Source organism: Bufo bufo, chromosome 4, assembly GCF_905171765.1.
Source record: "Bufo bufo chromosome 4, aBufBuf1.1, whole genome shotgun sequence".
Classification (NCBI taxonomy): domain Eukaryota; kingdom Metazoa; phylum Chordata; class Amphibia; order Anura; family Bufonidae; genus Bufo; species Bufo bufo.
Window position 1 is genome coordinate 220,633,770 of NC_053392.1, and position 25,003 is coordinate 220,658,772.

At 43.9% G+C, this 25,003-nt stretch overlaps 1 protein-coding gene and 1 long non-coding RNA gene across 9 annotated transcripts in view; one reads left to right on the forward strand and one right to left on the reverse strand.

Annotated features, from left to right (window-relative positions):
* DLG1 (discs large MAGUK scaffold protein 1) overlaps positions 1-25,003 on the reverse strand; it is a 289,003-nt gene that overhangs the window by 35,284 nt on the left and 228,716 nt on the right. For 3 of the 8 annotated variants that reach the window (XM_040428320.1, XM_040428318.1, XM_040428317.1), the window contains 2 exons: positions 20,545-20,614; positions 12,162-12,195 (listed from right to left, as the gene is read on the reverse strand). In XM_040428320.1, the coding sequence (XP_040284254.1) occupies positions 12,162-12,195; positions 20,545-20,614 (104 nt within the window). Of the gene's footprint in view, positions 1-12,161; positions 12,196-12,636; positions 12,737-20,544; positions 20,615-25,003 lie in introns of all 8 variants that reach the window. The other 5 variants (XM_040428319.1, XM_040428314.1, XM_040428312.1 and 2 more) reach the window with 2 other exon arrangements.
* LOC120997947 lies at positions 2,946-9,148 on the forward strand. Its single transcript, XR_005778266.1, has 3 exons — positions 2,946-3,315; positions 6,224-6,225; positions 8,901-9,148. It is a non-coding gene; the product is annotated as an uncharacterized LOC120997947 (long non-coding RNA).

Here is a 25,003-nt window from a genome sequence, read left to right on the forward strand (position 1 = left end):
CCAGAGCCCAAACCTGAATCCGATTGAAAATCTGTGGGGTGATCTGAAGAGGGCTGTGCACAGGAGATGCCCTCGCAATCTGACAGATTTGGAGTGTTTTTGCAAAGAAGAGTGGGCAAATCTTGCCATGTCAAAATGTGCCATGCTGATAGACTCATACCCAAAAAGACTGTGCTGTAATAAAATCAAAAGGTGCTTCAACAAAGTATTAGTTTAAGGCCTCATGCACACGACCGTTGTTGGGTTCCGTGTCCATTGTTCCGTTTTCCGTGATTTTCTGCGGACCCATTGACTTTCAATGGGTCCGTTGAAAACTCGGGAAATGCGTAGTTTGTCATCCGCGTCCGTGATCCGTGTTTTCAGTCCGTCAAAAAAATATGACCTGTCCATTCAAGTCAATAGGTCCGTGAAAAAACACGGAGGCACACAAGATTGTCATCCGCATCCGTGGCAAACTTTTTTTTCACTTTTCTTGTCTGGTGATCCTCCAAAAATCAAGAAAGACACACGGAAAAAAAAACGGAAACAAATCACGGAACCCCGTTTTGCGGACCGCGAAAAAATACTGTTGTGTGCATGAGGCCTAAGGGTGTGCACACTTTTGCAACCATATTATTTTATTTTTATATTTTTTCTTCCCTCTACCTAAAAGATTTCAGTTTTTCAATTGTACAGTTTATAGGTCACATTAAAAAGGTGGAAAAAGTTCTGAAATGATTTATCTTTTTACATCACAGAAATCTGACATTTTAACAGGGGTGTGTAGACTATTGGCAAGGACAACCCTACAACTCAGACTCCAATTAAATGACTTGTCTATAATAATTAGTAATTACACATATTTACTATAGTAACATGGTGACTTTAAAGAGGACCTTTCATGGGTCCAGACATTATGAAATAACTAGCAGGTTATGTAGGGCATATTGCAGGGATGTAATATTGCTTACTAGTTTGTCTGGGCGCCACTCCCTTTGCCCGCTGTGCCCCCCTGCAGTTTTCCCGGCTGCTATGCTAATGAGTACAATCGAAACAGGGAGGAGGAGACTGCCCTGTTTCTCAATGGGCGTCTCATTCTCCCTGGCTGTGATGCTCTCTGCTGAGATTGGACCGCGCTACAGCCAGGGAGAAGGAGACGCCCATTGAGAAACAGGGCAGTCTCCTCCTCCCTGTACCTATTGTACTCATTAGCATACCAGCCGGGAAAACTGCAGGGGGCACAGCGGGCAAAGGGAGTGGCACCCAGACAAACTAGTAAGCAATATTACATCCCTGCAATAATGCCCTACATAACCTGCTAGTTATTTCATAATGTCTGGACCCATGAAAGGTCCTCTTTAAGCTTTTAATCACATAAATTAAAAGGGTTATCCCATGATTAACATAATAAATGAAAAGCAGACATCATATAGCATGACAATCTCTTTCTAACAAAGCTAGAACCAGGCCTGTACTTCACATGGATCCAGAGGTCTACCCATTCATTGCTCTGATGGTTTTAAGTCACGCTGACTACTCAGGGGGCGTGACCTTTCTTCTGTTGCTCTCTCCCTAACACAGCTCAGAAGGAAAGAACTGAGCATGTGCATCCACCTCAGAGAGGTGGACAGAGACAAGAAAAATAAGAAACAGCAGGTGGCGCTATACATTTTATTTAGTGGCTATACTAGATGTTTTATTACATGCAATTACAAAAGTACTCAGATCCAAGAACTGGTTTGAAAATGGTGGAATAATTTTTGTGGGACAACCCCTTTAAGTACGTGTCTTTATACAATCTTCCTGTCTTCTCTAGCATTTCTGAAATGCCTGCAGGCACGCCCAGTGGTGAAGTTCCTATTCTGGTCTTCATAGGAGGAACTTCACTATTGATTCATTTCAAAGGGGTTGTCGCATTACAACATCATATCTCCTATTCACGGAATAGGAGATAAGTGTCTAATTTGTGGGGGCGCAACTGCTGGGGCCCCTGACAGTCATGAGAATGTGGACTTGTGTACTCCTGTTTGAATGGAGCGGTAGACACAAATGCAAGCTGCTGCTCTATTCAGCTCTGTGAAGTTGCTGGAGATAGCAAAGCGCTTGTACTCCGCTATTTGAATGGAGTGGCAGATATGAATATGTGTCTTCTGCTTCATTCAAATGGGGGAACATGGGCACCTACTCTCGTGATTAGTGGGGACCCCAGCGATTGGACCGCTGCCGATCAGTTAACGATTATCCTGTGGATAAGAGATAAGTTATTGTAATGACCAACCTCTAACTAAAGATCTTGGGGTAGCTGCATGACTATACCTAGTTTTAAACTGGCCATCCACATTACATTTATATTGGCAGATACTGATTATTTTGGTGGATTCGGCAGACCATCTAAAGGGCCGACAATTGAACATATCATTGCTAACGACCATTACTAGTAATGCTAGTTAGCGATGATCTGGCAGTGTAAATGCTCTGCAAATTACGCAATGAATGAGCAAAACGAATGAGCAAAAAGATCATCGTTTCCCAATGGTAAATCGTGCTGTGTAAACAAGATCTTCTGCCGGGAAACAACGAGTCTGTACCGGAAAGAGCGATGGCACTAGCGATCGCTCCTCCCCATACTCTGGAGGAGCTGGTGGAGATCGGTGCATGTAAACGCTTCCTTCCCAACAATCTACTACATTGTCGTCACATGTGAAGTGACCAAAATATGTAATGTGGCCTTATCAACCAGAGACAGGGACTGGGCATGTTGGATTTCAACTGTCCGCTCCTTTGTTGTCAGGGAAATAAGCTGCTGACAGGTTTCAGGCAGTGGCTTTCTATCTTCTCCCCATTTATAATATATATATATATATATATATATATATATATATATATATATATATATATATATATATAAATATAAATATATACACATATATATATACACACACACACACACACACGACCAGCTGAGACAAGTCTGCATATGTACAGGAGGATTGGGAGATAAAGCTGTCAGCCAAATAAGTGTTTGGCCAACAGTTCTCTCATGTGTAGGATCAGCTAAAGGAGAAAGCACAGAAGCAGTGATAACTGATTCTGTATTGCTGCTTTAGCATCCAGCTCTGAAGAGTAAAGCAAAATGTATAGAACATGGTTGGGAAAAAATGTAGGCAATGGGATTCTGACTACAGAGCCTTTTTTACTTTTTAATGCCATAATATCAGTGTTTGAAATCATCCCAAACAATTTACGCAGGGATTGTGCGTACAGCTTGGAGTCCCGGATACAAGGAGCACATGGAAGAACATTCGTAGCTTCAGATCAGAATACCATTATAAACATGTAAAAGGAGATTTTTTGTGAAACTCACCTGTAAAATCTTTTTCTCGTCTTTTCCATTGGGGGACACAGACCATGGGTATAGCCTAGGTCATTACTAGGAGGAGACACTATGCAAATAAAAAAAAAAAGAAAGCTCCTCCTCCCTGGGCTATACCCCCATGTTCCACCGGGAGGACCCCAGTGCGTGCAAAAGCAGTAGGAGAAGGATACCAAAGCCATAGAGACCAGAACAACGGAATACCGCCATCAGACCGAAAACCTTCAGGACCCGAAGAACTAAACCAACCCTTCCTACAACAGGTAAGAATGGGAGGGAGCTGTGTCCCCCAATGGAAAAGACGAGAAAAAGATTTTACAGGCGAGTTTCACAAAAAATCTCCTTTTCTCGCACATTCCATTGGAGGGCACAGACCATGGGACGTCCTAGAGCAGTCCATGGGGTGGGGAAAAAAAAAAAACAGCACCTCCAGGAGAAAACGCCCAGTGGTCAAACAGGAACCACCGCCTGCAATACCTTGCGGCCAAGGACAGCATCAGCCGATGCCAAAGAGTGCAACTGGTAAAACTTTGTAAAGGTATGCAAGGAAGACTTACAAAGTTGAGATGCCGAGGCGCGATTACGCCTAGCCCAGGAGGCCCCCAGTGCGCGGTAACCCCAGCTGGGGGAACCCTGCCACAGGCACGATAAGCCGTGGCAATAGCCGACCGAATCCATCGGGCTACCGAGACCTTGGAAGCAGTCAGACCTTTACGAGGCCTTTCCGGAATCACGAAAAGGGAATCCGTACGGCGGAAAGAGGCAGTAACCAATAGGTACACACGCAGAGCCCGGACAACGTCCAGGGGATGGAGAGCGCGCTCCTTGCGGTTCGCTGGAGATGGACAAAAAGAGGGCAGGACTATATCTTCATTAAAAGGTGGAAGGCGGAGACCACCTTGGACAAAAATGAAGGGATCGGGCGCAGCACCGCCTTATCCTGATGGAAGACCAAAAAGGGCTCCCTACAGGAAAGCGCGGCCAGCTCAGATACCCTCCTGATCGAGGTGATCGCCACCAAAAAGACCACCTTCCAGGTGAGAAGATTCAAAGAAACCTCCCTCAAAGGTTCAAAGGGAGCCGCCTGGAGGGAAGACGGAACCAAGTTCAAGTCCCATGGGGGCAGGGGAGAAACATACGGAGGGACCGAATGCACCACCCCTGGTAGGAAGGTCCTCACTGGACAGAGCAGAGCCAGGGATCGCTGAAAGAAAATGGCCAGAGCAGAGACCTGACCCTTCAGAGAGCTCAACGACATCCCCATCTCAAGACCCGACTGGAGAAACGAGAGGACCACCGGAACCGAAAAACGAAGGGGAAAACGGCCAGTTTCTCACAAAAGACAATAAAGGCCTCCCAGGTAAGATAGTATATATGGGATGAAACTGGTTTTCTGGCTTGATCATGGTCTTCACCACAGTGTCCGAGAAGCCCCTCTTCTTCAGGATGGCAGTCTCAACAGCCACGCCGTCAAATGCAGTGACCGTAAATTCTGGTGGAAGAGCGGTCCTTGAGACAGTAGATCCTCCCTGAGAGGAAGAGGCCACGGCACGTCTGCTAGCATCCGAGTGACGTCCGAGAACCAGGCGCGGCCAATCGGGGGCGATGAGAATGGTTGGAATCCCTTCCAATGTGATCTTGCGAAGGACCTTCGGTAGCAGAGGCAGAAAGACATAAAGGAGAGGGAAGCCTCGCCACGGAGACACCAGCGTGTCCACCCCGTACGCCTCCGGGTCGCGAGCACAGGCCAGAAACGTGGGAACCTTGTTGTTGAGCCTGGACGCCATCAGGTCGACACTGGGGCGGCCCCACATGCGACAGATGTCCTCGAAAACTTCCGGATTTAAAGGACCCCTTGCCTGGATCCACCGTGTTGCGGCTGAGAAAGTCCGCCTTCCAATTGTCAATCCCCGGGATATACACTGCGGACAGTACTGGAACATGGGTCTCCGCCCACTGGAGGATCCTCTCCGCCTCCTGCATCACCGTCCGGCTGCGGGTCCCGCCCTGGTGGTTGACGTAAGCCACGGCGGTGGCATTGTCCGACTGGACCCTTACCGGGAGACCAGCCAGGAGATGAGTCCAGTGAGAAAGGGAGAGGAAAACTGCTCTGAGCTCCAGCACGTTGATCGGAAGGCGGGCCTCCTCCGCCGACCAAAGCCCCTGCACCGTTCGGGTCTGTAGACCACCACCCCAACCTAGGAGGCTGGCGTCGGTGGTGACAACTGTCCAGGAGATCGGAAGAAAGGACCTCCCTGAGATCAAGTTTTGGGGGGACAGCCACCACAAGAGGTCCGCCCGAACCCGAGGAGGCAGACAGACTCGAGATGCCCCAAAAGGACAGAATTGCCCGCTGTAGAGGCAGAGTGTGAAACTGGGCAAAGGGGACGGCCTCGAAGGAGGCCACCATCAGCCGCAGAACCCTCATGCACTCCCAGGACGGAGAGTCGTCGGGAGTGCAGTAGGAGAGATACAGATTCCTGAATTCAAGAGGACTTGGAACTCGGAAGGAATACCCGAGCTGCCATGGTGTCCAGAACCATCCCCAGCAAGGTCAACCTCTGTGAGGGGAGAAGAGATGACTTCTGGACATTGATAACCCAGCCGAACTGCTCCAGAGTCTGAACCGTGATCCGGACGCTGTCCCTGGCCTGGGGAAAGGAGGAAGCCTTTATCAGTATGTCGTCCAGGTAGGGCAACAGAGATATGCCCCTGGTACGGAGAAGCGCCAAGAGCGGCGCCAAGATCTTCGTAAATACCTGATGGGCCGTAGCCAGCCCAAAGGGCAGGGCAACAAACTGGTAATGCTGCCCGCCGACAGTGAAGCGCAGAAACCTGTGGTGAGATTCTGCTATAGGGACATGCAAATAGGCGTCTTGTATGTCCACCGACGCAAGAAATTTCCCTGGAAGGGAAGCAATAACGGATCGGAGGGACTCCATCCGGAACCTCCGGACCCGTTCAACAGCTTCAGATCTAGAACAGGACGCACCGATCCCTTCTTCTTTGGCACCACGAACAGGTTGGAGTAGAAACCTGCGCCTTGCTCCTCCAAGGGGACTGGAACAATCACTCCCCTGTCCAAAAGGGAAGAGACCGCCTGCAAAAGAGCCGAGGCCCGGACCGGATCCCCCGGAACCTGAGAAGAGAAGAAACGCTCCGGAGGCCTGGAAGCGAATTATATTTTGTAACCAGATGTTACAATTTCCAGGGCCCAGGCGTCCTGGATATGTTCTCTCCAGACCTGTTGAAAGGAGAGCAATCGGCCCCCCACCGTAAGAGGTGGGGGCGCCCCTTCAGGCGGAAGACTGCTTGGGAGCAGCAGGGCGGGCTGATTGTGGCCGCGGGCGCCAGGAAGGCTGGGGCTTAAAGGCAGGTTTCTTACGGGAGTCTTGAGAGCCACCCTGGAAGGGGGCCGCCGCAGATCTGGAAGAGGATAAGCGACGAAAGGACTGGTTCCTAGAACCGGAGGACCGACCTCCAAAGGTGCGCTTGGATCTAGATTGGGGCAGGTTGGTACTCTTGCCCCCCGTCGCTTCCGAGATGATCTCGTCCAGCTTAGCACCAAAAAGCCTGGAACCCGAAAAGGGGAGGTTAGTGAGGAAACGCTTAGAGGAAGAGTCAGCGTCCCAAACCTTCAACCAGACTTCTCTACGCTGTGTGACTGAAAGGGCCGAGATACGCGCAAAAAGAATGCTAACATCAAAGGAAGCTTCGCAAAGAAAATTCGTCGCCTGAGACATCTGGAGGACAAAATTTAAAAAGGTGTCCGCAGAGGCATCCTGCTCCGCCAGGTCCTGATGGTTGCTCTGCAACCATACGGAAAGCACTCTGGATACCCGGGCCGAGGCGAAAGTGGGCCGCAGGCCAGTGCCTGCCAGAGTGAAGATGGTTTTGGACAAATGCCTGTCAACTGCACCCCGTAGGGAAGAAATGTCCGAGACAGGAATGGCTGTATCCTTAGCCAATCTGGCCACCGGCGGGTCAACCTTAGGAGGAGAAGACCACTGCTGCACATTTTCTGCAGGAAATGGATAAAGAGTATCTATACATTTCATGGCAGAAAACCGGTGATTCGGGCGGTCCCAGGCCTTAGAGAGGACCTTGTCGAACTCGCCATGTATGGGGAATACAACCGTTTGAGGTTTCCTGGAGTGGAAAAGAGGGAATTCCTGGAAACCAGCAGAAGGAGATTCCCCCTTTATATCAAACGTATCCCGGACCGCCGCCACAAAGTCTGCCACCATAGTGGACAGTTTGGGCGAGGGCTCCAGCTCTGTGTCCTCGTCAGAACTGGATCTTTCCCCTTCCGATCTATGTTCCCTGCGAGGAGGGAAAGTGTCTGAACGGGCCTCTAGGCGAGGAGGCGAAGCAGAATCATCCGAGGAAGGATGCTGCTGTGTACGCTGCCTCTTCGTGGTTGAGTGTCCTCTGTGGGAACCACTGGGAAACGGTATGGTGTTAGCCGCAGGATCCGTAGACGCCATGCGCTCCATGAAGGCCATGGCGGCCCGATAGACTTGGGCTAAGTCAGCGGCCGCCCTAGAAATGGCAGAGGCCCAGGCGGGTTTCACGGGCTCCGACAGGGCGGAGGGAGGACTGGGCTGAGTGAGAGGGGGAGGAGAGGATGATCCTGTCCAGAGGCAAGGCAAGAGTCACAGGATCCAGAGACCGAAAGTGGTAAGCAGCAAACCTTACATAGCCCCAGAGGGGCCGACTTGGATTTTTGTGAGGACCCAGGTTTTGGCATAATGGCGGTAATCCATCAACGGAAGGGGCCAGGGTCTCCTACCGTTCCTGCAGCACGCAACCGGGACAGAGTGGAGCCGGAGCAGCCGAGAGCGCTGAGCCGGAAGTAGCAGAAGACAGAGCGCCGCCCACAAATCACGTCAGGAGGCGCAAAACCCGTGCGCGCGCGGGAAATATGAAAATAATAAGACGCGGCTGCCGGAAGGGTAGGAGAGACCGCCGAGGGAAGCCGGGAAGTAGCTGCTCATGTAGCGATGCCCCAGACAGGTATCCTCTCCCCCCTCAAAACCCCCGCCACCAAGCGGTCCTAGCGTCACACCGGGAGACAGGGGAGGCAGTATACTTATCTGCGTCCTGTAGTCTTCGCCCTCAAATCCACACCAGCGGAGGTCACCTCTCAGTCAGCTGGCACAAGGAGTGTCAGTGATCTGGAGGAGGGCAGGAAGGTGACCCCGAATCTGGTAGGCCGCCGGAGCTGCAGATCGAGCCCGGTTCCACTTAACTTCTGGGGGAGGCTGGGAGGTAGCCGGGGACGTCAATTCGACCCCGGCGCTTGCTCCACCAAGAGACCAGGGAAGCAGAATTGCGACCCTGCGTCCACAGCAAAAAAATAAACGGGAGTAGAAAGAATGTCATCCTCCTTATCCGACACTAAGCAAGAACTGGGGTCCTCCCGGTGGAACATGGTGGTATAGCCCAGGGAGGAGGAGCTTTCATTTTTCCCATTTGCATAGTGTCTCCTCCTAGTAATGACCCTAAGCTATACCCATGGTATGTGTCCCCCAATGGAATGTGCGAGAAATGTGATTGTTTGGCATGGATTCTCAGGATGATATTAAATCAAATAGATTCTAGGAATGGAAAGGTTTGGCTGAATGTTATGAAAAAAAGATGCATTATTTAGAAAATAAAAATATTTTTCAGTTGCTTTTCACAGATGCTCACAACATAAAAAAAAAAAAATATGTCAAAGGAAACCAACCTGTATACATCTACAAACATTTACTGCAACACTAAAGGCGTCTTATTTATTGTGCACCAAAATAAGGGATTCATCTTCATACAGATATGAAATAGCTAAAGGGGGTGTCAGGGCAGTAACATTAATGAAAAGAAAAAACATGAGCATGCTAAATATTCTGCAAATAGAGTAGTAATACCTTACCAATCACCCTCTGTACTTCCTGATTCCTTTGGATACTGCATGTCAAGAGGGACCAAGAAGTACAGATAATGTTGTGGACTTGGGAAGCACTAGGCGAAAAATACTGGCGAGGAAACCTCTTTACAGGCTATGATTGCATATTACTCATTTTTGGCTAAAAATATTTCTTTTCAATTAAACTTTATTAAAAATATTGAGCTGCTCTGTCACAAAGGGTTAACTGTTTTTCTAGTTGTGTGACTGGTACTTTCACTTCCACTTTGTCTCATCTAAGGGTACTTTCACACTAGCAGTTGTTTTTTGGTATTGAGTTCCGTCACAGGGGCTCAATACCGGAAAAAAACTAATCAGTTTTATCCTAATGCATACTGAATGGAGAGCAATCCGTTCAGTATGCCTTCAGTTCAGTCCCTCTTACGTTTTTTGGCCAGAGAAAAGACCGCAGCATGCTGCAGTTTTCTCTCCGGCCAAAAATCCTGAACACTTGCCGGAAAGATCCGGCATTAATTTCCATTGAAATGCATTAATACCGGCCCCAAGTGTTCCGGTAAAACGGATCCGGTTTTGCGGTCTGCGCAGTCTTTTAAAAATGTGAAAAAAATAAATACTGGATCTGTTTTTCCGGATGACAACCGGAAAGACGGATCCGGTATTGCAATGCATTTGTGAGACGGATCCGCACCCGGATCAGTCTCACAAATGCATCCGTTTGCGTCCGGATTGCCGATGGAACTGCCTGCCGGAATCCTCTGCCGCAAGTGTGAAAGTACCCTAAACCTTATCTCTAAAATACTGAGACTTCATAAACACTTATTTAAAGCAAATTCTTATCAGTAAGAAAAGAACTGAGCTATAATGAGTGTTTACAAGGTCAGAGAGCAGAGATAAGAAGTCCGTCTGCTCCTGGTCCGACGGAAAAGACAGAAAATCCATTAGGGTGTTACTAGAGAATCTCAGCTCTGCACAGAAAAAAAAAAGAAGGACACCATATTTTTAATAAAGACCAATTTAAAAAATAATTTCTAGCTCAAAATGAGTACAATGCAATAATAAAAAAAAAATTGCCCCCAAAAGGTGTACATAGCCTTTAAGTCTACCCAACTTCTTTTTACTTGGGTACACTTGGATATTACCCCTACGCACTGCATTTACAGTATATTGGCTATGTGACCACAGGTTGCTCTGTTTAGATATCTACAGTATCTATCTATATCTTTTAATATTGATTGTTGGTATCTATAACACAATGCAAGGCCAGACTGATAGCTTGTTATAACACTTCCTTTTAAAATGACTTTTATACACTATGGTGCCAAATAAACAGGATGTGCTGCTTCTCCATCCCATGATGTGGCCACATGAACACAGTTAAGAAAATGGTTAGTTGTCATAAGACAGCTGCTGGTTAAAGGAACAGTATACACATAAAAAGGACCAAAACAAAAACATCCCAACACTTTTTTCCCGTCATTTCATCATTTCCGAAAGTCCTATTTTGTCCCATATTATAGGTAAAACTAAGTAACTCATTTATTTAAAAAAATATAAAAAATCTTTGTCCCAGGATATCATCCATTTCCCCGCTCCTACTCTGACAAAATATAAGAAAAGTGGCTGTAGCAAAAGCCTCCCTGCCCTGTCTACAATAGGGCAAAGATATTACTAAGCCCCCACCTTGACTATGCCCCACCGCCTTCATCAGCAGTCTTCATTCAAAGGTGGAGCAGATCAGCAGCAGATTAATGACTTTGTTCTCTGTAGGATTTCTACAGGGTCATGCAGAAAGTGCTGCAGACAGACCAAACAACTACATTTCTGGTTTACCCTTAGCATTCATTTTTAGGTATAGTTTTACTTTAAAAATGAGGTCTTACTTAAAAATAAAAATAAACTCCCAGACAAAATTCATTCAGTTTTGATGTAATTATTTAAGCCAAAACCAGGATTAGATACCAAAGAGAGGAGAAGCATCAGTAATCCCTTTATAGTTTTCCTTTAATTGGGTCTCCATTCCTGACTTTTGGTTAAAAACACATGTGCCAAAACTTAAAGGGGTTTTCTGGGAGTACAATATTGATGAACTATCCTCATGTTAGATCATCAACATCAGATTGGTAGTAGTCCGACTTCCAGCACTGGGGCAAGTACAACAGCCTCCACACAGCATGCTATGCACAGCTCTGCACATTGTATAGCGGCTGTGCTCGGTATTGCAGTCCAGGCCCATTCACTTGAATGGAACTGACCTGTAAATATGCCCTGTAATCACTGAACATGATGTCACTGGCCTAGGAAGAGGCAGCAGCGCTCAACGAAGCACCATGGCCACATCAAACAGCTGAGAGGTGGGTTTGCCGGGAGCTGGACCCCCACTGATCTGATACTGATGACCATTCCTGTGGATAGGTCATCAATATTTTACACTGCAGCTACACTTGAAGGCTGCTGTGTATAATCACAAATCCACTATAAGCTCACCAGGAAGTCTGCTCATGGAGAGCCAACTTCATAAAAACGGTGGTAGTTAAAGTGGTTGTGCAGCCAGTACATATTTATGACCTATTTTGAGGATAGGTCATCAATACCTGATCTGTGGGGGGTCTGAATTCCAGCACCCCCGCCAATCAGTTGTTTGAAGAGGTGGCAGTGCATGTGTGCGCGCTACTTCCTCCTCAAGATAACACTGTGCTTTGTCTCTGAAGTCTCTGCGGTCCAGTGTAATTACTAGTGCTTGTTACATTCATTGAATGGGACAAGCGCTTGTAATTACACTGCACCGCCACTGCAAGCAAGACTATCTACAGTGTAATCTTGAAGAGGAAGCCCTCTTTCCAAAGAGTGAAAATGAAATGAGTCAGGAATTATACTTCGGGTGGTGATTTTTCAGTCACTTACTCAGGCCTTTTGATCCCATGTCGTCAGGGACCTCCTGTAGTCCCAGAGAGCAAACAAAAACAGAGATATAATCACAGAGAAAAGACTTGTCAGTAAAATATACACAAACGGCGCTACATGAAAAAGGCATTTCCAAGTTCAGGAAAAGGTTAAAAGTCAAAATTTTAACACTGTGCCTAAACATTTCAAAGCATTAAAGCATTTTAACAGGGATACCTGAACTTAGATCAACAGAAATATTCGCTAGCAATTTGCCTGGACACTATTACCTTATAGAATACAGTGCATATGTTAAAGAAAGAGCCTGCAAGCTTATTTATGCCGTTAGGAGCATCAACCACCAAGTCACATCATGCACTGAAACATTAAGGTAAGTTTGAAAACCAAGTACTGTTCTTGAAAATGCCTCCTTTGTAACAACCTACTACAGTCTAGCAAACCTTTCTAAGCTTGGCCCATTACATCACATACTTACGGTCAACATCACTGGTTTCCATCTCACTCTGGTCCTTGTTCTTGTAGAATGGGAATTTTCGGGAAAAGAGGTTCTTTTTACGCTTGTCATTGAATGACTGCTGAAGAAGAAAAGGAGGGGCAAAACAAAGGATGTCTAATGTCCATGTGCACAACTGCCCCACCCTAGCCGAGCTGTGGATGCTGACCAATGTTGTAACATGTAGCTTAAAGGGTCTCAAAAGAATATTGCAATGAACATGTAACTGTAGCTTTCAGCAATTCACTCGAAAAGCTGGGCAGAGCCAATGGAGGCAGAAGCATTTTTTTAATTTTTTAGAGAGACAAGAATATTGATATTCAATATCATCTGACCATCCCAGTAAATCTTCTGCATATCACTTACTATGTTTGGCATTCCTTTCTTTTAAGTGAATATTTTGGTTCTTTATAGTATAAATTGCTTTATATAACCTTGGGTGTAGCAGCATGACTACAACCATATTCTGGAGGAAGGAGCAAAGGTGTAAATATGTAGAAGGGAGATGTATATTCAAAATCATTTTCTGGCAGGAGTTCAGGGGACCCAGTAATTAATAATACAAAAAGCAATTGTAGATTTCTTATTTGGAAGGGTTGGGGAACATTAGAGAAGCTGAAACCTCTACTGAACATGTGTACTGCTTCAGATTGCAGCTTTTTTGGCTTGCTTCTTTTCTGGTAATTCGCAACGTGATATTTTATTACCATGACCACTATTTATCGTTTACAGTAATGGTTCACCCAAGAGTGAAAGCTGAAGGATGCAAACACTACAGATTGTTCCATTGCAATGACCCCATTCATTTTTAAGCTACATGTATATTTATATGGTCTGCCCATCAACAGAAAAAATGGAATATAAGACAAACAAAAAGATAGGAAGCAAATGGGAGGTTACAGGAGCAATGTGTTAGTCCACCACATGTTACACAATAGTGATAGAGTGCAAGGTAATGAGAATCCCATAAAAAGGTGGGAAAGAGGCGCAAGCAAGAATGAAGCTACTTAATGTCATCAGTGAACAGCTAGAGCTCAATGTTTAAATGTAAGGTGCCCTAGCCATAGAACCACTACACTATGCTTCTGTACAACCAGATATAACATGTACTATAAGATGGAATGTAAACCACAGTAACCAGATCCCGCACACCATGACAGTTAGTATAAGGTTAACACTCTTTGGAGCCTATATAGGGAACTCTGCTGAAAATGCCATATAACATTCTGTATTATAGTTTAAAATCCATTAAAAAAAATAAACGATGCTAGGAAAAAGTGCAGGATTTGAGCATGACAACCAACAACGTGTTAGTGTTCACTTTTATAATGGGGTTATCTAATAAAATGTATTCATCACCTATCCCCAGGTGATGAATGTCTGACCGATGGGACCTCCAGTGATAAACAAAAGTCCCCACTCTGAGTAGTACTAAAGTTTGCATGTCGGTCCACAGTTCTATTCACTTCTATGGGACTGAGATACAGTATTCCATCAGTCCCACAAGTGAAGTGAATGGAGCGGTGGACTGACGCGTGTCACTTCACAAGGATTTGCTGTGGATTTTACTGCAGGCTTCATCCTATGCACTGCAAACCCATCAAATCTACTGTGGAAATCTGCAGCATAAACAGACATGCTGTGGAGGTCAATTTACTCTGCAGATATTATTTCTTTAGCATCTAGTGGATGGATTTTGCTAAAATCTTTTAAGGTTTAACGTATACAAATACGTATATGTTAAATGGATGCCTCAGACAGATGCCATACAGTCGGATCCATTCACCATAGAGTTCCAATGGACCCAAAAAAAAGTATATGTTAATGTATACGGACAGAAAAGCATGGTGTGCTGTGCACACAATTCCATCTCTGTCTGGCCAATTCCGGTCTGGTTCCTACGTGCACGGTTTGTAAAAAAAAATTAAGTTTAATATTAACCATTATTGGTTGCTACACCTTATGCTACAGAAATGAAACTATGCATTAATGGCATCTTATTGGCTAAGCACTGTTACAGCCAGAAGATCAGTCAAGATCATTACTAGTCATGTTATTAAAAGTGCTGCAAAAGCAAAAGGTCCTTAATACACGGACTGATTTAGCAGGCAATTCTCAGGAATGAACAAAATGTCCCCAATAATTGCCGGGGAGAGAAAATTGATTGTCCCTATACAGGTTAATTGTTTCTGGGCAGCAAATCCTTGTCTACACGGGCTAGTATGCTAGACAGAAATGTTTGCTTGTGAGATCTCCAGCATCTTTTATATCAGGCAATTATTGGGAACGAGCGTTTCTACAAATATTCACCCCCGATAATTAGCTTGTTTCCTTCAGTTGGCCTCATATGTATCATCTATGCTTTTGAATAGTTACTTTATTTTTCAAACTATAAGATGCACCTTTTTTCCTCCAAAATTAAGGGAAAAGTGGCAGTGCATCTTATAGTCCGAGTGGTAATAAATACGTACATTATGGGAGTGGTCATCAGAATGTGGGAGGCGGTGAGGGAAGTGCTACGCTGGCTCTACTCAACCTCGCTGGTCTCCTAGGCCCCACTTCGCACTGTGTTCTGACTGCGTACAGTGTCAGGCGCTGTGCGGTGTCAGGTCACAGTGCAGTGTGGTCTGGAAGGTGACCAAGGAGTGGTGAGTGAGTCTTAGTGCTGTCCAGCGCAAGGTAGGGGAGTTTATTTATTTAAGTTTACGTCCGATGTGAGTCTGATGGAGCTTGGGATCTGATTTCCTCCTCCAAATCCTAGGTGCATCTTATAGTCCAGTGCATCTTATAGTCTGGAGTATAGTTTTATTGGTTTATTTTTTATTGATCTTGAAGGGGTTCTGCAGTTTGTTTAAACTGATGATCTATCTTCTGGATAGATAATCAGCATCTGATCGGCGGGGGTCTGACACCCGGGACCCCCGCCGATCAGCTGTTTGAGAAGGCAGCGGTGCTCCAGGAGCGCCGCGGCCTTCTCACTGTTTACTGCAGGCCCAGTGACGTCACAACTAGTATCACTGGCCTGGGCGCGGCTAAGCTCCATTCAAGTGAACAGAGCTTAGCCGCGCCCAGGCCAGTTGATAATTGTCGTGACGTCACTGGGCCTGCGGTAAACAGTGAGAAGGCCGCGGCGCTCCTGGAGCACCGCTGCCTTCTCAAACAGCTGATCGGCGGGGGTTCCGAGTGTCGGACCCCCGCCGATCAGATGGGGATGATCTATCCAGAGGATAGATCATCAGTTTAAACAAACTGCAGAACCCCTTTAATTATGTTTTATTTCTTTCTTCTTTTAGGTAGACCTTGCTAGGTCTTAAAATTAATATTCTTGATGGGATTGTTGACAGCATCATGGATTCCCTATTTCAGATGAACTTTGATCTTTGTATAATTTTAGCTACCGGATTACTTCCTTACGGGATATTATTTCTGATATTTCATTGGGGACTGTTATATATATATATATTTTTTTTTTATTTTTTTATTTGCATTGTGTATATTGTCACATGTATGCACACTATCATTATCATTGTGATTTTTATATGGTATCACATTTGTCATGTTTTTTATATTTTTCAATATTTTTTTTCCTTATCAATTATGTGTTATTCTATACTTCATAAATTTTTGGTATTTATAGTCACTATATACATCTGATTATCATCGAGATTTCTTTGATGTTGATATCACATTTAATTATTACGTTTTTTCAATAACATTTTTATTATGTGCTGTTCTACAGATGTGGAAAAAAAAATGCACGTATTAAATTTATTTACTGATGTAGATGCTCCTAAATTCACTTTAGATATCTTAATCTTTTCTGTGTTTGTGCTAGCAGTTATATTTTTGACACTGCTTGCTTTATCACTTGAGCAGTTTGGGAGCACTGTTTTGTACTTATTATCACATATTTTTGTTTTTGCTAATATTTTTCTTCTTTTGACCTTACTTTTGCCCTCACTAGCCTTCTAGGATGGACATGTGACACTTTTGGTTTGGTTGCGCGTTCCAGATCACACTTCTGCCCATGGTATGCGATCCGTCTTCCAGATGTGCATCATATGAGACACTTCCGCTTGCTCCTGTAATGTTGGGGTGCAATCAACCTTTTTAGATATTAATTAATTAGCAATATCTAGTGTGAATTTTAATGCATTACGGTCGTCTGAGGTTTAAATAGTGTCACATGCGCATTGGTGAAATGCGTTGGATGGTCTTCCTGGTCCGCAGTTGCTATATATTATTTGATTATTGTGCATGCCTTTATTAAATTTTTTAACATCTCAGTCACAGTGTTTTGGTGGTTTCATTTATTGCAGTGAACCAGCAGACTGCCTTTATTTACCATATATTATCCTTTCCACTTGCAGACTGGTTTGATATCGCTTCAGGCGCATGCTAGTATGGCTACCACTTTGCCATCTATTATTGTCTCGTAATTATTAGTTTTTATTCCTATGAATTTTTTTTATGGACTCTGTTTCCCCTCTTTATTATTTTAATTATATTTTAACATGCTGAGAATTTTTTTTTTTTAAAAGATATATCTTTGCTTGGTGCGTTATTTATAGGTTATTCTGTATATTCTCTGCATCACCATTATATTTTATTTATGCCCATTTTATTGTTTATTTACTGATTTTGTCCAAGTAAAAGGACCTTAAAACCTGTTTCAATCCCTTAGGCCTCTTTCACACGGGCGTCATGTTTTTGGCCCGGATAAGATGCGGGTGCGTCGCGGGAAAATGCACGATTTTTCCGTGTGAGTGCAAAACATTGTAATGCGTTTTGCACGCGCGTGAGAAAAATCGGCATGTTTGGTACCCAAACCCGAACTTCTTCACAGAAGTTCGGGTTTGGGTGAGGTGTTGTGCAGATTGTATTATTTTCCCTTATAACATGGTTATAAGGGAATATAATAGCATTCTTAATAAAGAATGCATAGTACAATAGGGCTGGAGGGGTTAAGAAAAATAAATAATTTAACTCACCTTAATCCACTTGTTCGCGCAGCCTGGCTTCTCTTCTGTCTTCATCTTTGCTGTGCACAGGAAAAGGACCTTTGATGACGTCACTGTGCTTATCACATGGTCCATCACATCTTTTACCATAGTGATGGATCATGTGACGGACCATGTGATGAGCGTAGTGACGTCACCACAGGTCCTTTTCCTGTGCAAAGCAAAGATGAAGACAGAAGAGAAGCCGGGCTGCGCGAACAAGTAGATGAGGCTAGCAATTATTATTTTTTTAACCCCTCCAGCCCTATTGTAGTATGCATTCTGTATTACGAATGCTATTATTTTCCCTTATAACCATGTTATAAGGGAAAAATAATAATGATCGGGTCCCCATCCCAATTGTCTCCTAGCAACTGTGCGTGAAAATCGCCATTTTTACGCACCCCTATTCACTTCTATAGGGCCTGCGTTGCGTGGAAAACGCACAAAGAGGAGCATGCTGCAATTTTCACGCAACGCACAAGTGATGCGTGAAAATCACTGCTCATCTGCACAGCCCCATAGAAATGAATGGGTCCGGATTCAGTGCGGGTGCAATACGCGGAAATCTAGCCCATGTGAAAGGGGCCTTAGTGTTAGGCCTAATGCAAATAACGGGGCATCTGATGATTTACATATCAGGTTAACATTAATGAAGTTTGAGAGATGTAAAGTTTTGTCAATTTGCATTTTTAAATTATGGTCAATAACCGTTATGTTGTCAACATAAGCAAAGAAGTAGTGTGACAGGAAAAAAGATGCAAAAAAAAATATTGCCTTTTAAAAAGAAAAAGCAGTTCAATATCAATGGCAAGCGTATTTTTCAACTCATTTCATGCATTTTTGGGTGCAGTGTTAGTACACAGTCTGTGTACAACAGTTATACATTCAAAGAACAAGGACATCATTTAGTAAATTTTGTTAAAATGTTCAGTAGTTCTTACAGCATGCTCAAAGTTTTATAACACTACATATAACTAAGATATCTAACACTGAAAGGTTCCTACAGTACACAAACATACATCATAATATTGAATGGTTCACCGTTTATTTTTAAAGCAAGTCTGTCAGCAGTTTTGACTTTGCTAAACTGTCGACTACACTAGGCAGAGGGGCCAGCAGAGCAGTACAAATATACATTTTATGGAGTTTTTCGCACCAGGAGTAGTCAGAATATGCAGTTTTATTCTGCTATAAACTGCTCTTGCAAATGCTCAGGGTGGGCCTTCATCTGCATTGAGCTCCTTCACAACCCCTCCTCTTTGCTCTGAATGACAGATGGATGTTACATCTGTCACTCAGAGGACAGGGGAGAGGCTGTAAAACAGTTCAATACAGACAGCACACTGAAGACCCAAATGGGCATGTGTAAGAACAGAATCTGGCAGAATAAAACTTCATATTCACACTGCTCCCGATGAGAAAATCTTCACAAAAAGGTATGTCTGTCCTGGTCTCCCAAAACCCTACCGAGAGCTGCCTCAGTGTACCATGGTCAAAATTGCTGACAGACTCCCTTAAGCCAAACTATATACCATGTATACCAAGCATTAAAAAATGTATAGGCACAATTCACTTCCATGGAAAAAAATCTCTTATAAGATATGTTTCATTGACAGAAATTACTTAATAAACCACTGGAATTTTATTATTAATGGTGACTTCACTTTTCACTGTACTGAAAACAATTTAAATGTTCAATCTGCTTCAGCACTTCATTGATTTTTCGTCCAATCCACTTCAATGAGAACTTTAAAAGTGGATTTGACATGGAATCCACACTAAGAACGTGTGGTTTTCCTATTGAAATGGGAGGTGGATTTTAATAGTTTTCTTAATAGTTTAGGTGTGGAGTCTGCTACAGAATCCAAAGCAAAAAACTGTGTGAACTCATCCCGAAGGGGTAAACTGCAGTAGAGACAGTCATAATACAATCAAAATGTTAACGCCTTTTGGGCAGGTTGTAAACTTGGGGGCTACACATGGACATCTGATGCACTATTCTTGTAAGAAAAAATGTAATGCGACTGTCAAATGACTCATGCTATACAAAGTCTGTGTGTAGCCCTAGCCTCAACAACATGCCTTAGAGGTTTGTAAAAAAAATAATTTGTAACCAGAATTCCAGGGAAGTGGATTATCCATTCCTTGCATAAAGGAAAAATTAATACACCCTAACCATTACCAATATTAATAGTGCCATCTACTGATTGTTGCAAACACCACAAATAAATAAAATATTGCAAGGGATATCACGGTGATCACAAGATTTTAACTTTTACTAATGCTCTTAAAATAATCTAAATTTAGCTTCAATTTGTTCTGCACTCATTAGTGATTTGTGAAATATTCTTAATTCACTTGTATCTATGCAGAACCTTTGAAAGTAAGCTGAAAATGTACAGGAAATCACAGCATAACTACAAGATATTAAATATTGCATCTTTATGACTGGATTTATAAACTGCCTCTTTACATAGATTACAAATGTGCGTCATGACCTTAGCATAAGCAGCATATCCTGCATTAGCCACCTGCATCCCCCACCCCCATGCTGCCATAATGAGCTTTACATACTGTATTTGCTATTTAGGAGGCAGCACCAACAATTAGATTAGGATAAATTAGATAGATTAGGATTACAGGGATTTCTGGCAGGGACTAAAAACTTCTGAAAATCACTGCGTGATACAAAAAAATAAAATAAGCCATGCAATATTTTATTTAATAATTTGCATTTATGCCATATATTTTACTACATAGTGGAGACACAGTTTGACCACACAAACACCAAATGAAGCCCGTTGGTATGTCACCATACTTGTCAAATTAGGGAGACAGTCAAACTGCATGAACCACAGGCAAAGTTGTACGTGCAAAAACTACTTACCCCCTTGTCTCCCCTGGCTTTTGAATTAAATTTCACAGTCTTTAACCTCGCTCGCTCTTTTTTCTCAACCCTAAAATGACATATATTATAGTTGAGCATCATATTCTACACTAAAGAATGCAAAGGATGTGGATTAAATCAAATTAAGAGACTCTGAGGCACTGACATATTTGCATGGTTTGTTGATATTTTTAGAACAGCACTGGACTAAAACTTTTCATCTTGGGTTATTTAAATGGGTGGTGCAGCGATTTATATTGATTACTTATCTTCAGGGGATAAGTCATCAATATAAGATTGGAGGGGGTCTGCTTGAAGAGGAGGCGGCGCTCCAAGTGAGCAATGCTTCCTGTTCATTAAACTGTGCTTGTAATTACAATACGACACTGCTTCACAGGAGACGACGCATAGTGTAAAGACCAGGGAGCGGTGCTTGCGTGTAGCGTTTCCTCCTTGTCAAACAGTTGATTGTCGGGGGTCCTGATTGTCGGACCCCTGCCGATCAGATATTGATGACCTATCCAGAGTATAGGTCATCAATATAAAATCACTGCAAATCCCTTTAAATAAGGTCTTGTTATTAATGGACTACATTTGTATTACTGGAACAGAACCATGAATATAGTAAACAGTTACAAAGACTTATAAGAGGAATTATCAAACTGAGATAAAACAAAATTTCCAAGATCGTGTGGTTTTTATTCTGCCATCCTGCACAGACGGAATTGGTCTGAGATTTAGGCTAGGGCTTCACATTGACAATTTGCACTGCTACTCACAGAACTTAATTATAGATCCAAATCTGCAGCTTTAAGTAACAGATTATGTTGCATGCAATCTTTTCGGCTGCAGCTTTTACTTGACACAGGTCACGCTCTTTCATCAGAGCTGCTTTTTGCCACCAAAACATGTGTAATAACAATAATTCAAAATTCTTCATTTGGTAGAAAGAAGCGCTGAAGCAGTTCTAGCTTTCATTTCTCACAATGTCCAGTATTTGGAATCAGTTAAAGGTATTCTGTCACCTCTTTTTACCCTATAGAGATGTGGACATGCACGGCTAGATCGCCGCTAGCATGTCCGCAATATACCTGTCCCATAGCTCTGTGTGGTTTTATTGAGTCTAAACTTTTATTCAACCAGCAAGTAATTTTTTGATGGGAAATGACATAGGTGTCTCCCAAAAGATAAGATGATGTACAAGAGGCATTATTGTGGAAACAAAACATTTCTCAGCTTTTATTTACATTTGAGCAAAAAATACAAGATGTTCCGCACTGTGGAAAATCTCAGAGGATGTGATCGGAAGCCAAAAGTGACACCTGTGCTGGCCAGGAGGCTAGTTAGAGAGGTGAAAAACAATCCAAGGATCACCACCAAGGCCATCCTGGTGAATCTGGGCTCTGCTGGTGGCAATGTCTCAAGGCAGACAATCCAACGGACACTGCACACTGCTGGGTTCCACGGATGCAGGGCAAGGAGGACACCACTTCTCCAGATAAGGCACACAAAAGCTCGCTTGGCCTTTGCAAAAGCTCATCTGGACAAAGAAGACGACTTCTGGTCTTCTGTGTTATGGTCAGATGAAATTTAATTGTTTGGTCACAATGATGTTTCCTTCATTTGGCGTAAAAAAGGAGAAGCCTTGAACCCAAAGAACACCATCCCCACTGTCAAACATGGTGGTGGGAACCTAATGCTTTGGGGAGGTTTTCAGCCAATGGACCAGGGAACCTAATCACAGTAAACAGCACCATGAAAAAAGAGCAATACATGAGGATTCTCAACGACAACATCAGGCAGTCTGCAGAGAAACTTGGCCTTAGGCACCAGTGGACATTTCAGCATGACAATGACCCAAAACACACAGCAAAAGTGGTGAAGAAATGGCTAGCGGACAACAACATTAACGTTTTGGAGTGGTCCAGCCAGAGTCCAGACTTGAATCCAATTGAGATTCTGTGGACGGAGCTAAAGATCAGGGTGATGGCAAGAAGACCCTCCAACCTGAAAGATTTGGAGCTCATTGCTAAAGATGAATGGGCAAAAATACCTGTGGAGACATGCAAAAAGCTGGTCTGCAATTATAGGAAGCGTTTGATTGCTGTAATAGCCAATAAAGACTTTGCTATTGATTATTGAGAAGGGTATGAATAATTTTGGACTGGACACTTTTTGCTCAAATGTAAATAAAAAGCTGAGAAATATTTTTTTCCACAATAATGGCTCTTGTACATCGTCTTAATATCTTTTGGGAGACACCTATGTCATTTCCCGTTAAAAAATTACTTGCTGGTTGAATAAAAGTAACTTTAAGTCAAAATTTGCCAGGGGTATGAATAATTTTGGGCAGCACTGTATGTAAATCAGCCTGGTAAGGAGCCCGAGGGGCTGTACTAACCGTTCTGGAGGCCAGCCACGCCCCCCTGTAAAGGAGCCCAGCACCGCCTGTATCCAGGAATCTCCTCCTTGCTCAAAAAGTCAGATCGCCGTAATCTCGCGATGCGAGAGCTCGCGCAAGCGCAGTGCCGGCATAGTGTTCCTTCCCTGTGCTGGCATCAGCCTCAGGGAAGGAACTGCGCATCGCGAGATTACGGCGATCTAACTTTCTGAGCAAGGAGGAGATTTGTGGATACAGGCAGTGCTGGGCTCCTTCACAAGGGGCGTGGCTAGGCTCCAAGAAGGTTAGTACAGCCCCTTGGGCTCCTTACCAGGCTGATTTACATATATATATAAAATCATTTTTTTACACAAAAAATAAAAAAAACACTTAGAGATATGGGACAGGTATATTGCAGACATGCTAGCGGCGATCTAGCCGTGCATGTCCGCAACTCTATAGGGTAACAAGAGGCGACAGAATCCCTTTAAATAGGTTTTCTGGGAGTTAAATATTGAAAACCTTTCCTCAGGATACGACATCAACTCCCAGCACCCCTGTTTATCAGCAGTTTGAAAGGGCTGCAGCGCTCAGATGAGCACTGTGGCTTCTTTGTACTGTGTCAAGCACAACGTTGTACACTATCTCTCTGCTGGAAATCAGCCCCTACACAGTAGATATTGATGACCTATCCTGAGAATAGGTCATGGTCCTGGAAAATCCTTTTGAAAATTCTGGGAAAATAGGCTACAAAAACATAAATCTCAATGTTATAATGGTCATGAGAATACGATACATATCCATGTATGAAATTAATGACTTGTCAGCATTTTTTTAAATTTTACATTAACTATTAGGGCTCATGCACACAAACGTGTGCCGGCCGTCCCGCGCATTGGGGATAGCAATTTGCAGTCTCCAATGCACGGGCACCATCCATGCGGCTGCCGCAGACAGATACGCACCCATTCAACTTGCAAAAATACAAAACATGTTCTATTTTTTGTGCGGTGCAGAGGCACGGAAAGGAACCCCATGGAAGCATGTGGGTGAATGGGTCCGCAATACGGGCACCGGCTGTGTGCATGAGCCCTTAGAAAAAAAAATTTATGCAGCACATTGTTCTATGCCAGTGTTTCCCAACCAGTGCCTCCAGCTGTTGCAAAACTACAACTCCCAGCATGCCCGCACAGCCAAAGGCTGTCTGGGCATGCTGGGAGTTGTAGTTTTGCAACAGCTGTAGGCACACTGGTTCGGGAAACACTGTTCTATGCTATACAGCAGACCAGGATTTCACAGCTATCAAGCTCTTTTGGTACATTACATACAAATAGTCCACATAAAGCAGAGTCTGCACACGGAAAAACACACTCTATATGGGCAAAAAAGCTCAAATTTCAGATGAGTGTGTCCACTGCAGGAAACACGCTGCATGTCCGATTGGTACTGAAAGCATTATGTGAGTACAAATCATTACAGTGGAGGTTGGGCAGAGACGCACAGCATTTTAAATTACACTGTCCTGTCACAGGAGATCTGCCCATAACCGGAAATCACAATCCCACATGGAGAACGTTTTTCCCGTAGAGGCTACGCTTGGCAGAAACTGACAGTCTTTTCTTCTATTTTTGAAAAGGCAGGGACGCTATTAGAATAACAAAAACCTCACCACGTCTCAAATTCTTTCTGTTCCTGCACTGCCGCACCTATGCTCACCATTGCCGTAGGCATGCTGTAATGTTTGGCTGCAGGGATAATATGCCCATATACCACATGTCATTGATGCAGCCAAACAAAAGGCAATGATTGACTGCTGCAGACGCGTGGTATACGGGCTTGTCACAGCTGCAGTCAGAAAAAGAAAACCCAGCCGGGTGAACGGTGCAGTGGCCCTGGAAAGGTTTTGTTATTATTCTAATAGTGTGCTTTCCTTGAAATAATAAATTTTCAAGTATTTTGCAGCACTCGCCTAAATAAACCTCCTTCCTTTAATTAAATACCAGATAAGGTGATTGTCACTTCCTAGGTCTGGAAAATGTACCCAGTCAAGCTGCTTTTACGATACTGAAAAAAAGAAGT